At 41.1% G+C, this 15398-nt stretch overlaps 1 protein-coding gene across 1 annotated transcript in view; it reads right to left on the bottom strand.

Moving 5' to 3' along the window:
* Positions 1-11066: 11066 nt before the first annotated feature.
* The window catches only part of LOC140492209 (A disintegrin and metalloproteinase with thrombospondin motifs 19-like), a 538786-nt gene continuing 534454 nt past the window's right edge, over positions 11067-15398 (bottom strand). The window contains 1 exon segment of the mRNA XM_072591100.1: positions 11067-14531. Within this exon segment, the coding sequence (XP_072447201.1) occupies positions 14380-14531 (152 nt within the window). The 3' untranslated portion in view covers positions 11067-14379.

Here is a 15398-nt window from a genome sequence, read left to right as displayed (position 1 = left end):
GCATATATCCTCAATCCTATTGCCAGAATGTGGTCAGATTCCATACCCTTTAAAGTATTCAGTAATTTCTTTATCACATGGAATGAGTTGAATTGGTTGAAGGCTGGCATATGTGATGCCAGAGACCACAGGAGGAGGACAAGGTGGATTAGCTCTGTAGGACTTTTAGCTAAAAACTGTTTGAAAGCTTCAGCCTTAGCTTTTGGACTGAAGTTCTCAATGCACCATGATGCACAACATGACAGAAGGTGTCCTCAATGAAGGTGGGACTTTGTTTCCACATAGACTGTACTCTGGTCACTTCTCCTGATACTGCTTTGGACATATATATTAGTGAGGTTGAGCTCAAGTATGGTTTTCCCTCTTGTTGGTTCCATTATGACCCACTGCAGATCTAGTCTAGCGGCTGTGTCTTTAGGGCTTGGAAGTGTATTCAGCAGTGTTGTTACTGCGCCACTCTTGGTGATAGACATTGGAGTCCCACACCCAGAGTACATTCCAACTGTTGTTTAATATAGAGGAGTACTGGTTCACCAGCTGAGGGAGGAGTGTGTAGCTTTAATCTAAAATATAACATCCTGGTCAGGTGCACTATATCACAGAACTTGCAATCACATTAATGGGAAAAAGGGAAAACATTGCCTGTTTGGAGGTGGAACCGAAGGAGCAGTTGAGCAGAATGAAAGGGAATGAAAGAACAAAACTAGATATTGAAAGTTTAAAATGGATGCAGTGGCATTTGTAAGGCTGGGAGAGTACAAGGAAGTGGTATAAATAGCTTTGTCTGTGAAGAAGACAGAAGAAACAGAAATCTAGAAAGGATTTGATTTGATTTGATTTGATTTCTTACTGTCACATGTACCGAGGTACAGTGAAAACTGTTGTTGTTTCCAGACAGATACTATAAAAGTACATCAGGGTGTCTGTGAGAATGGGGCATCACGTTTATGTGAAGGGTGATTTTAGGAATGGCATGAGCAGTGAACTTCAAGGGGACGGTGCAAAGGAAACTGAAATGGAGATCGAAATGACTGAAAATGAGAATTTCGCATTTACAATATTTTTTTCTAGGGTCTTTTTCCTGATTCTGACAAAGATAATCCATAAATTCTAATTAATTCCTCACATAATTTAAAAATAAATATGTTCTCTACCTTTTGCTCCTTCAAGCACTGAACATCAGGGGACGTTATAGAGATTTGTAAAATCATGAGGGGCATGGATAGGGTGAAATGCCAAGGTATTTTCCTCGGGTTGGGGGAGACTATAACTAGGGGGCATAGGTTTAACGTGAGAGGGAAAGATTAAAAAGGGACCTGAGGTATAACCTTTTCATGCAGAGGGTGGTGCATTTTTGGAAAGAGCTGCCAGAGGAAGTGGTAGAAGCTGATACAAATGCAACATTTAAAAGGCATTTGGATGGGCACATGAATAGAAAGGATTTAGAGGGATATGGTCCAAATGCTGGCAAATGAGACTTGATTAATTTAGGATATCTGGTTGATGTGGCTGAGTTTGACAACTGTTTCCATGCTGTACATCTGTATGACTTTATGATCTAATATTAGAACCTCCATTAATATTACAGCGGTCAATGTCCGAGCCCCACACATGGTTCTTTATTTTTCCATTGAGATGTGGATCCTTTTCTCTTGTAGTGAGTAAAGGCATAGAAAAGAGTGTGATAAGAAAAGAGTGTGATAAGTTAACTTGTGCTTATATGAAAAGTAAAGCTTTTTGAGACTACTAGGAAGATGACAAAATGAGTACAGCCATCTGACAATTGCAGGATTCGCATCTTACTTTATTTTATTTCAACAATATACTTTATTCATAATATTATCTTGACACACATACACAGTCACTCAAACAGTTTGGTTCTGTACAGTAGCATATAAAAACAAACAGACTTTGGAGTGTGACTCTATCCATCAAACAAACCAAAGGAATTTGTTACAATCTTGCACAAGATCATATTTATATATTTGAGGCACTGGGAATGTTTGATAACTGAACAGACCCTCATTATACTTCAACAGAAAGACCTCAGACCATGGTTCTTTCCCCGCTGCGTCTTGGCAGCAGCTGCCTCAAACTCTAGAGCATCCTGGACCTTGGAATGTGCCAGTCTGCAACACTCGGTCAGGGTCAACTTCTTGTTCTGGAAGACCAACACATTTTGGGCAGAACACAGAGCATCCTTCACTGAGTTGATGGTCCTCCAGGTTCAGTCAATGTTTGTTTCAGTGTGTCGCTCAGGGAATAGACCGTAGAGCACGGTGTTCCACGTCACAGAGCTGCTCAGAACAAACCTTGACAAAAACCACTGCACCTTCCTCCACACTTGCTTTGCAAAGGCACATTCCAGAGGGAGACATGTGACAATCTCTACCTGCTCTCTCCTTGTAGCCACTTAAAGGGCAGCATACAGTGGCACACGGAGTCCGGGTGGACAAGAGGGAAGTGGTAGTGCCCTTCTCATCACCAGCCAAGAGGTGTCTTGGTGCTTGTTAGAACATTCTGGCAATGAGGTATTCTGCTTGGGGAAACACCTGACAGAGTCTCAAGGACATGATATACTAAACACTATCTGATGGTCTTGTGGTAAAAGTTGTTTGTCTTTGCAAATTTCTATATGAGGAATGGATGATATGGAACAGTCCAACTGCACTTGGAGCAGTCTACAGCAATGAGACCAGTCCCATCCTTCATGACACTGGGGACAGGTAGAACCTCAGAACATAGTGACACACTCACATTTTGTTTTGCAAAAATTCACTTTATTCATCAAAAAGGAAATCTTCATGTACAAGTGCAGTTACTGAAGTGTTTCATATATATAGGACAGTGAAGAAAATAAACCTTGACTTTGTCAATACTTACAAATGAAGGCTTTTCTTAATTATGCTAGTTACTAGGAACTATTTACTGGTATGTGAGACATTGGGATGGTCTGATAACTGAACAGATCCCTGTTTTTTACTTAACCTGACGAGGGTACTGGACCCAGGTCTACAATATCATAACTCGTTCTCCTGATGGACTCTGACTTGCAGCCACACTTACTTGGCAATGCAAGCTGCTCTCCTCCAGATTGGGACTGTATCCAGACCTTCAGTGTATTAATTATCACCCTTAACTGGGGAGAATTGGAGAATCTGGAGGCAGAATCTCCATATCTTTGATTCACATTACAGATCATTGCTACTTCCCTGGACTGAATGCTACAATCACTGCTGCTATAGTGAATCATAGAAACCCTTTAATTCTGCATTAGTTGCATCATCCAGTCCACCCTTAATAACTAACTTTGGATACAAAGGTGGAAGGATTCATTTAGTTTTCAGAAGCTGCATTTTATAGGGTGGCAGATTGTGTAACCCTGCCCCCCCCCCCCCCCCCCCCACACCCCCACCCTGATCCCAGGCTGAGCTGGTTGGTTGTCAGACTCAGTAGGAGGAATCATACCCTGAACAACTGGAGTCATGAAGCCTTGACAGCACCAGTGCTCAGGCGTTGGCACTGCTGGGCCTACAGGAAGGAGCTTGGAGGAGAGTACTATCTACTCTACACACTGGCTGTTGGAGCAGGGAGAGATCCAAGAGCTCAGAGAGTGAGGAGAGAGGGGTTTGGGGGCCCACAACAAGATACTGACAGCTTCAAGGTTTTACTTGCTTCTTGCATTTTTCATCTTGATCACAAAACATGGCCCACACCACTCTGGGTTTTGTACCTTTTGATCTTTAATCTCTTCTGGCCTTCACCCTGTTGCAAACTTTCCCTTTTACTCTTCTTCCTCTCCCTCCCCACCGTCCCCTTTCACTTGCTGCATACCGATTACATTACTAACACCCCAAGTCCTAATGAAGCATCATCAACCTGAAAAGTTAATTGTTTCCTTCTCCACAAATGTTGTTTGACTTGCTGAGTTTGTTTTTCAGACTTTTCTGCTTTTATTTTAGATTTCTGGCATCTGCAGTGTCTTCCTTTTATAATATTTCTGCATAATTAAGGATAGAAATTGGAACTTGGTGATATTCGTGATCTGTTGAGCAGCTATAGAAGTGCAATACGTGCTGGTAGTTTGGGCATAAAGTGCTGCTGACACCGATTTGAGGCTACCCTTGTATTGTCACTTCAGGCAGTGAGTTTTTGTGCAGAGGTGGAAGGTAGGAAAGTTCTAATTTGTAGAATGAAAGGGAATATGATTAGGGGCTTTCCTGATTGAGGTAATAATGAACAAAAGAGAAGTCCAGCACAGGAATAAGCCCTTCGGCCCTCCAAGCCTACCAATCATCATGCCCTAACTAAACTAAAATGCAAACCTTCTGCCCTAATTCAGTCCATATCCCTCTATTCCCTCCCTATTCATCTAACCATCCAGATGCCTCTTAAATGTCGCCAGTGTACCTGCTTCCACCACTGCTTGTGGCAGTGCGTTCCAGGCTCCTACAACTCTCTGCATGAAAAACCTCCCTTGCACATCGCCCTTAAACTTTCCCCCTCTCACCTTGAACCTATGTCCCTTTGTAATTGAAACTTCAACCCTGGGAAAAAGCATCAGACCCTATCTTTGCCTCATCATTATGTAGACTTCTATCAGGTTTCCTGTCAGCTGTTGTCTTTCCTGTGAAAACAATCCTAATCTTTTTAACCTCTCTTCATAGCCAATGCCCTTGATACCAGGCAATATCCTGGTTAACCTTATCTGCACTCTATCCAAAGCTTTTATGTCCTTCTGTTAGTGTGGTGACCAAAACTGCAGACAATACTCTAAATGTGGCCTTTTAAGGGTTTTGTATAGCTGCAGCATGGTTTGCCAACTCTTGCACTCCATGCCCTGGCCAATGAAGATAAGTATGCCATTTTCCTTCCTCATCACGTTGGACACCTGTGTTGCCATTTTAAGGGAACTGTGGACCTGCACACCCAGAACCAACTGATATGTTAATGTTCCGAAGTGTTCTGCCATTTACAGAGTAATTAACACCTAAGTTGGATCTTCCAAAATGCATCATCTCACATTTTTCTGCATTAAACTTCAAATTGCCAATCTATCTATATCCTGTTATATCCTTTCACAATCGTTGGTGCGATCTGCAACTCCATCAATCTTAATGTCATCTGCAAAGTTACTAATCAGACCACACACATTTTCCTCCAAATCATTTATCCATACTACAAACAATAGAGGACCTAAGACTGATCCGGGTGGAACACTATTAGTCACCGGTCTCCATTCTGAAAAACACTCTTCCACCGCAACCCTCTTGTCTTCTAAGACCAAGACAGTTTTTTAACCATCTAACCAGCATACCCAAATTCCATGTGATTTTAGTTTTTGTACCAATTTGCCATGTGGGACTTTATCAAATGCCTTATTAAACTCCACAGCCGCTCCCTCATCAATTATCTTTGTCACCTAGAGTCATAGAGATGTACAGCACGGAAACAGACCCTTCGGTCCAACCTGTCTTTGCCGACCAGATATCCCAACCCAATCTAGTCCCACCTGCCAGCACCTGGCCCATATCCCTCCAAACCCTTCCTATTCATATACCCATCCAGATGCCTCTTAAATGTTGCAATTGTACCAGCCTCCACCACATTCTCTGGCAGCTCATTCCATACACGTACCACCCTCTGCATAAAAAAGTTGTCTCTTAGGTCTCTATTATATCTTTTCCCTCTCACCCTAAACCTACATCCTCTATTTCTGGACTCCCCCACCCCAGAGAAAAGACTTTGTCTATCTATCCTATCCATGCCCCTCAGAATTTTGTAAATCTCTATAAGGTCACCCCTCAGCCTCCAACATTCCATGGAAAACAGCCCTAGCCTGTTAAGCCTCTCCCTACAGCTCAGATCCTCCAACCCTGGCAACATCCTTGTAAATCTTTTCTGAACCCTTTCAACTTTCACAACATCTTTCCGATAGGAAGGAGACCAGAATTGCACGCAATATTCCAACAGTGGCCTAACCAATGTCCTGTACAGCCGCAACATCACCTCCCAACTCTTGTACTCAATAGTCTGACCAATAAAGGAAAGCATACCAAACGCCTTCTTCACTATCCTATCTACCTGTGACTCCACTTTCAAGGAGCTATGAACCAACACTCTCTTTGTTCAGCAACACTCCCTCGGACCTTACCATTAAGTGTATAAGTCCTGCTAAGATTTGCTTTTCCAAAATGCAGCATCTCACATTTATCTAGATTAAGCTCCACCTGCCACTTCTCAGCCCATTGGCCGATCTGGTCAAGATCCCGCTGTAAGCTAAGGTGACCTTCTTTACTGTCCACTACCTCCAATTTTGGTGTCATCTGCAAACTTAATAACTGTACCTCTTACGCTCACACCAAATTATTTATATAAATGACGAAAAATAGTGGACCCAGCACTGATCCTTGTGGCACTCCACTGGTCACAGGCCTCCAGTCTGAAAACAACCCTCCACCACCACCCTCTGTCTTCCACCTTTGAGCCAGTTCTGTATCCAAATGGCTGGTTCTCCCTGTATTCCATGAGATCTAACCTTGCTCACCAGTCTCCCATGGGGAACCTTGTCGAACACCTTACTAAGTCCATATAGATCACATCTATCGCTCTGCCCTCATCATTCCTCTTTGTTATTTCTTCAAAAAACTCAATCAAGTTTGTGAGACATGATTTCCCACGCACAAAGCCATGTTGACTATCCCTAATCAGTCCTTGCCTTTCCAAATACATGTACATCCTGTCCCTCAGGATTCCATCCAACAACTTGCCCACCACCAACATCAGGCTCACTGGTCTATTGTTCTCTGGCTTTTCCTTACCACTCTTTTTAAACAGTGGCACCATGTTAGCCAACCTCCAGTCTCCTGGTACCTCACCTGTGACTATCAATGATACAACTATCTCAGCAAGAGGCCCAGCAATCACTTCTCTAGCTTCCCACAGAGCTCTAGGGTACATCTGATCAGGTCCTGGGGATTTTTCCACCCTTATGTGTTTCAAGACCTCTTCAAAGAATTCAATCAGGTTGATGAGACATGATCTTCCCCATACAAAACTATACTGTCACTAACTAGTCCATTTTCTTCCAAATGTGCATATATCTTATCCCTCAGTATCTTCTCCAAGAGCTTCCCCACCACAGACATCAGGCTTGCTGGCCTATAATTTCCTGGATAAAGTTAAAACTCACACAACACCAGGTTATAGTCCAACAGGTGTATTTGGAAGCACTAGCTTTCGGACCGCTGCTCCTTCGTCAGAACTGTGAACAAGCTAGGTTTGTTCAATATATCATTTCAGTTGCATGACACTGTAATCTTTTGCTATAAATTATGTGTCTTATGATCCTGTTTCACAACCACCTGATGAAGGAGCAGCACTCTGGAAGCTAGTGCTTCCAAATAACCCTGTTGGACTATAACCTGATGTTGTGTGATTTTTAACTTTGTCCACCCTGGTCCAACACAGGCTCCTCCACATTATAATTTCCTGGATTATCCCTGCTTCTTTTCCTAAACAAGTGAACAACATTTGCTAATCTCCAGTTCTCTGGAGCCTTGCCTGTGGTCAAAGAGGATAAGAAAGTATCTGTTAATGCCCTAGCTATTTCTTCCCTTGCCTCTCACAGTAACCTGGGATAGATCCCATCTGGCCCAGGCGACTTCTCTACCTTAATGCAATTTAGAATACCCAAAACATTCTCCTTCAACATATTGACATTCTCTAGAGTATTCATACACTCATCCCTGATCTCAATATCAGTCATGTCCTTCGCTTTGGTGAATAGCGATACAAAGGATCATTAAGAGTCTCTCTTACTTTCTGTGGCTCCACTCATAACTTCCCTCCTTTGTCCCTGAGTTGGCCTACTATTTCTCTTGCTACCCTCTTTCTTCAAATATATGCATAAAAAGCCTTGGGATTTCCCTTAAGTCTATTTGCCAAAGACATTTCATGTCCCCTTTTAGCTTTCCTAATTCTGCATTTACATTCCTTCCTAATTTCTCTATACTCCTCGAGGGCTTTGTCAGTTTGTAGCTGCTTAGACCAATCATATGCTTCCTTTTTCACTTTGACTAAGTTTACAATTTCCCTTCTCATCCATGGTTCCTGAATCCTGTCATTCCTATCCTTTAGTTTTGCACGGATATGCATGTACTACACTTTAATCAACTGGTCTTTAAAAGCCTCCCATTTGCCAGATATGAATTTGCCCTCAAATAACTGCTTCCAATCCACATTCTCCAGTTCCAGTCTAATTTGGGTGTAATTGGTCCTTGCCCAATTAAGCACCTCACCTGAAGGCCACTTTTGTCCTTGCCCATGACTACTCGAAATCTGATGGAGTTATGGTCACTAAGCTCCAAATGCTCTCCTACTGAAACATTGGTCACCTGTCCTGGCTTATTCCCTAATACCAAGTCTAGTATGGCCTCCTCCATGGTTGGATTGTCAACATATTGTCTCAAAAAGCCCTCTTGGCCTCTAACAAATTGCTCTCGATCTGAGCTCCTGGCTCTATGGGAGTCCCAGTCAATAAGAGGAAAGTTGAAGTCACCGACCACAATTCCCCTGCTTTTTCATACCTTTCCAGTATCTGACTACATATCTGCTCCTCTGTCTATAGAAAACTCCCAACATCGTGATTTCACTCGTCCTATTCCTGAGCTCCGCCCATAATATCTCACTGCAAGATGCCTCTGATGTGTCCTCCCTCAACACAGCTGAGACGTGATCCCTAATCAGCAATGCAACTTGCTACCTCTTTTGTTTCCCTTTCTGTCCAACCTAAAACAGCAATATCCTGGAATGCTGAGCTGACAGTCCTGTCCCTTCTTTAACCATGTCTCCATAACGGCAATAACATCATAATCCCATGCAGTAATCACTGCTTTTAGTTCATCATCTTACCTGTTATACTTCTTGTGTTGAAGTAAATACAGTCCAGACTTCCAGTCCCTCTGAGCCCTGTGAATTCCTTCTGGGGCTGTTTTCACTGGAGCAGCAGAGGCTGAGGATTGACCTTATAGAGGTTTACAAAATTATGAGAGGCATGGACAGGGTAAATAGACAAAGTCTTTTCCCTGGGGTGGGGGAGTCCAGAAATAGAGGGCATAGGTTTAGAGTGAGAGGGGAAAGATATAATAGAGACCTAAGAGACAACTTTTTCACTCAGAGGGTGGTAAATGTATGGAATGAGCTGCCAGAGGAAGTGATGGAGGCTGGTACAATTGCAACATTTAAAAGGCATCTAGATGTGTATATGAATAAGAATGGTTTTGAGGGATATGGGCCGGGTGCTGCCAGGTGGGACTAGATTTGGTTGGGATATCTCGTTGGCAAAGAAGGGTCTGTTTCTGTGTTATATATCTCTACAACTCTATGACTCTGTGCTATGCAGATCAGAGTCTCACTTTTGCCCCCAGTCCCTGCCCTTACTGACCTGTTGTTCTGGGTCCTACCACCCAGCCACATGAATTTAAACCCTCCCATAGAGCTCCAGCAAACCTCCTTCCCAGGATATTGGTGCCCCTCCAGTTCAGGTGCAACTCATCCTTCTTATACAGGTCCAACCTTCCTCAGAAGATTGATATATCAAAACCTTCCTTCTACACCAACTCTTTAGCCACATGTTCATCTGTACTCTTTCTCTGTTCCTAGCCTCACTAGCCTATGGCCCAGGTAGCAACCCAGAGACTCCTGGATGGAGTTATGAATAGAATGAGTGTAGAATGATGTGGGCTGAAAAATGTGTTGCTGGAAAAGCGCAGCAGATCAGGCAGCATCAAAGGAGCAGGAGAATTGATGTTTTGGGCATAAGCCCTTCTTCAGGAATGAGCAAGTGAAAGATAATGAGTAGAATGATGTGGGCCAAGTGCTGGCATATGGCACTATTAATTTAGGATATCTGGTCGACATGGGACGAATTGGACTGAAGGGTTTGTTTCCATGCTTTACGTTACTATGACTCTATGATTCTATAACTATCTTGGTAGTCCTACTTCTTAGCTCCCTGCCTAACTCCCTGAATTGTCTTTGCAGGGCCTCTTCCTTCTTCCTACCTATGTAATTTGTGCCAATGTGGACAATGACTTCTGTCTGTTTTCCCTCCCATTTCAATATGTCCTGTACCCACTCAGTGACATTCAGAATCCTCGCACCAGGGAGGCAACACACCATCCTCGAGTCTCCTTCACAGCCACAGAAACATCTATCTGTGCCCTATCGAGTCACCTCCCACTATCGCTCACTACGACTTTGCCCCACCTTGCTCTACAGCAAAACCAGGTAAAAGTGAGGACTGCAGATGCTGGAAACCAGAGTTTAGATCAGAGTGGTGCTGGAAAAGCACAACAGGTCAGGCCGCATCCGAGGAGCAGGAAAACCTACAGCAAAATCAGTTGTGATGCTACAGGCCTTGCTGCTGTTTGTGATATGTCCAAAGAGGTGACCCCACCCAACACTATCTAAAACTGTATACCTGTTAGTGAGGGTTTAGACACTCCTGCACTACCTGCCTGCCTCTCCTGGAAGTCACCCACCTGTTCTGGACCTGTGGTGAGGTCACCTCCCTAAAGCTAGTGTCTATCACTCTCTTTGGTTCATGTACATACCACAGTGTGTCCACCTGCTTCTACAACCAAACCACATGGTCTATGAGGAGCAGCAGGTAGTCACATGTCCTGCAGGTAGTTGTCAGGATTTTGCTCCCTGATTTTCCAAATCTGTCAGGAGCAGCATTCCACTGCCCTAACTGCCATCCTTATCCTCGTACACTTTAAACAAAGATACAAATGTTTCTTTGCCTGTCCTCCTCGTGCTGACTTTTCTTTTTGCTTAGAGAAAGTGGGAGGGAGAGAAACACCAAACTAACGTAGAGTTTCAGTTTAACTACTCCTTGGCACTAGGCGGTACATTCTTTTTAGTGCGATAAATATTTGTGCTCATCCAGGTGAGGAATGGCAGAATTGTTCTTAATGTGACAATATTTAAGGATTTTTTGACATAGACAATCAACTGGATTAGCAAATAAAATGTTCTAAACAAACTGCGAAAACAAGTCCTTTTTAATACATTATTTATTTTACGAATGTACAGGAATGAGAATTTGGGAAGATGCCTGGTGCTAAGACGCATTAAATATACAGCATAGTTGATCAAATACATATACTTTCACAATTATGTAACAGTTTGCAAATCTCATTACACTTGGCACTTCAAATTTTTATTTAAAAGCAAGGAATACAATACAACAATAAAGGGAATTATTCCAAATATTACAGCTCTAAAGATCTACACTCAGTCCTACACAAATATTTCAAGTAATAGCACCTGAAGTAAAAACAAAATCAATTTAGAAACCTGACAAATAACCACTTTTATTGTTTAAATTATTCCAGGCAAGTTGATATGAAATTACTTATTTCAATAAAATAATCAGCAACTTACTCTTCAAATAAAAGGAAATATGAAACCAAAATTGGCTACCTGATGGAATGATGTTTCTGCCTATCCAGTTACAGATCTCTTAACTTGCTTCAAATGCCAAAGACTGTTTAGTTCTAGGAATATTTTTCAATTGACGACAAAGGAGACTTCACCAAATTCTATTCATTATACAAATGAGTTAGACTGCTATCAATATGGGAGATCTTGGCATTTTTATTTATATATTCTATCCAAGGAGACAGATAAGCAGCTTCAGCAATAGCTTGCTTCTTTGAATTACAGTATTTCAGCTTTGCTAATGTCTACACACTTGGAATAAGAGTTCTCAAAGTAAATATGTATTTTTTTCACAGCACTGTCTAATTACTAGAATCTGTTTATATAGGCACAAACAAGCCTGCATCGCTGTGATTAACAGTAAATTTAAAAAGGGCCCACCCTGTCAAGCTTGCAGTTACAAACTTTGGAAGGACACTATTTTGATTAGCCAAGATCCTGGTACAGAGACAATGTTAACAATTTTTGGCTGTAAACTTGCTAAACCTGCAATCTGTAAATCAATATCACAGAAGCTAATACGCCATCAATAGGAGTTGGTTATTCCTGTGTAGTCAAGGTGATTCATATTTAAATAATTTATTTATTAAAAATAAACAAGCAAATTCTTAATTTTTCAAGCTAAAACCAAACAACTTTAGCATTTCAGAAAATGATAGCCATGCTCAAAATAATGGCTTTTAAGGGGAGAAAATGATACAAACTGCAAGAACGCATTGCCTAGTCATTTTAGCATTAAATACATAGTGACAGCTGGGTGAGGAGCTCTGCTATATTTAAGGACGAAAAATGAATAAAGAGGAGAGGGAAGTTGTATGATTGCTTTGGGATCCCTGTAAAAACTAAGCATCGGACCTAAATATATGTGGCAGCGAGCGGAACACAGTTTACAAAAAAAACCTTTAAAAAGTGGGTTACCAGGCAATGTGGCCAAACAGCTGCTGTAAATCGCTCCAATACGTGATGAGGGGAGGATTATAATCTATGTGATGAATGTTACTAAAACAGTAATCTGCCACAAATTCTTCAAATTATGTGACAAAATTTATTTATTAATTTAATAGATGTATTTTATTTTAAATGAATTAAGTCCTCAATTAGGATAACAGACTTTAAATAACAATACATGTGCTTGTATGCTAATATTGCACAAATTAATTTCAAGAACTAAGCTTTTAAATATTTTCATTGCAAAGAACTGTAACAAATGTAACCTAACATATAAAAAAAGCTGATGGCTGATAATAACATTAACTGGAGTGTAATTTTAGTGAAAGGGTCAGAAATTAGATCAAAATAGCTGCATCAACAAGTTTCTGACCCTTTTGCAGTCACCATAAAATTACACTGCTAGGGAATAGGGGAAGGTAATGATCAAGAGATTATTCTTCCTTCCCCATTTGGTGGAACCAGTAGTTTACTGAGCTTTAGGAGAGGCGCATCCTCAAGTTAATCCAGAAATTTTATGAGTAATGCCTCTGAAATGTCCAGAAGGGCTCATGTCTTCTGAGAACAGGCTGCTTTGGGCTTCTAGTTAAATAAACAAAGAGTAATTGAAAAAAATAGCTTGCTTACTGTTGGATCTCATTGCACTACAGTGAAAATACTAAAATATTTTGTGCCCTTATTTCATTGCTATTCTGTCCTTGGTCTCCTCTATGGGAGTGGCTGGGTGCAATTCAGCGGTTTATTGAGGCATGACCTCTGTTGCATTGCCACAGTTGGGAGCAATTAGCCAATGGTCAACTGAGACAAGAGCACCAGATGGGAATTCACCGCATCATATTTCTGCTGAGACTAGAGTGACATCTAAACCATTTACCCCAGTATTTTTTCACATCCAAAGCATGTTCTGCATAAAGACATTATATATTTTATCATTTTTTATTCTTCTTCTCTCAAATTATTAATTAAAATATTTTATTTAAAACATTTTAAAACAAAACAGGAAATTCTTGAAATGCACAGCAAATCCAACAGCATGTGGAAAGTTACAAAGCAGTGGTCATGATGTGGTGGATTCTTGACTTGCTGTCTCACGTACAGATGCTGTGTTGGCCTGCTGTGTAATTCTAGCACCATTTCCTTTTCTTTTACCGCAATTAACCCTGATTTTTAGCCATTTACAAACAAGAGATCAGAGTTGGGCAAAATAGAAAACATCAAACTTGGTGTATGTACCCATGCACTGCTGATATAAATTAACATTTCAAGCTAAAATTCATAGAATTTTATTTTCAGTATTTGTGAGAGAATAGTTTGCTTGCTGTATATAAACAGTCACAATGTTCCATTCTGTACTTTACAAAAGTCTAAAGGTAAACTGTTAATAGTGACATTTTACAGTAATGCAATTGACATTTATTGTTTATTCATAGACTGTAGAACCTTAGACAGTACCTGAAAGTTGCAAAAATAATTCAGTGTTGGACTCCACAGTGTTTCACTCTCAAGTCACTGTTTTTCAAGCAAATATAATTGGCACTATTGAATGCATAGTGAGAACTTCAATATTTTGCTACAGGCTTTCCCTACAGTCTTTGAAATGATTACAGTGAGTGTTAACTTCAGCTCATGTCACATTATCCATGAGGACATGAGTCATTTACGCATGAACTACATTGCGACAGTTGTCAAGTTATCGGTTTACAATGAATGGACCCATCTTAGATATACAAAGTTAAAATATCTGGATTCTGATAACCACTGAACAACACTCCAAACATCTTGGTAAACAAAAATAATAAATTAGAATGAATAAATTATACCTAATACATCAGTACCTTGGTCTAAACAAGTTGTAGTTCTGTATTTTCATAAATTAGATTGTACTTATAAAAAATAAGTTTGGTGCTGATGTGAAAAGTGATGTCAACTCTTATGCTGTAGCTTTTGTGCATAGAAGTCTCTACAGGTCTCACAGCAGCGCTGATACCACCTCATGTCCTGACAGAGGTTCGTCTCTCGTATTATTTTGCAATACACTTGCCACTGGTCCTTCAAACATTTGAATGTCAAAGCAGCTATTGAAATAAAAGTGAAATAAAAGGAAAGTGAGTCATATTGAAAACATCAATTTTAAATTTCCAAACTTCCCTTTGAATCTTTAACCCATTCCTGGGTTTTCACCCCGGAGACCTTTTGCTTCTGTACACTGATGTACCTTCAGTAGATATCAGTTGTCCTCCAATATTATTCTTCAGTAGCCAGTACTTTAACAAGGATAAGCAGGTGCTTCAATTACAAACTAAGGTTTATCAGTTCTCAGTCAAGGGCTCTCCTGTGGTAAAGTGATAATGTCCTAGATCTAGATTCCAGTCCCACCTTCTCCAGAGGTGTGTAATAACACCTGCTCCAGAGGTGTGTAATAACACCTGCTCCAGAGGTGTGTAATAACACCTGCTCCAGAGGTGTGTAATACCAACTTCTCCAGAGATGTGTAATAACACCTGCTCCAGGGGTGTGTAATAACACCTTCTCCAGAGGTGTGTAATAACACCTTCTCCAGAGGTGTGTAACAACACCTGCTCCAGGGGTGTGTAATAACACCTGTTCCAGAGGTGTGTAATAAGACCTTCTCCTCAGGTGTGTAATAACACCTGTTCCAGAGGTGTGTAATAAGACCTTCTCCTCAGGTGTGTAACAACACCTGTTCCAGAGGTGTGTAATAAAAAATTCTCCACAGATGTGTAACAACACCTGCATCAGATGTGTGTAATAACACCTTCTCCAGAGGTGTGTAACAACACCTGTGCCAGAGGTGTGTAACAGCACCTGCTCCAGAGGTGTGTAATAACACCTTCTCCAGAGATGTGTAACAACACGTTCTCCAGAGATGTGTAACAACACGTTCTCCAGAGATGTGTAACAACACCTTCTCCAGAGGTGTG

Source organism: Chiloscyllium punctatum, chromosome 2 (genome assembly GCF_047496795.1).
Source record: "Chiloscyllium punctatum isolate Juve2018m chromosome 2, sChiPun1.3, whole genome shotgun sequence".
Taxonomy (NCBI): Eukaryota; Metazoa; Chordata; class Chondrichthyes; order Orectolobiformes; family Hemiscylliidae; genus Chiloscyllium; species Chiloscyllium punctatum.
This window is presented reverse-complemented; position numbering and strand designations above follow the sequence as displayed.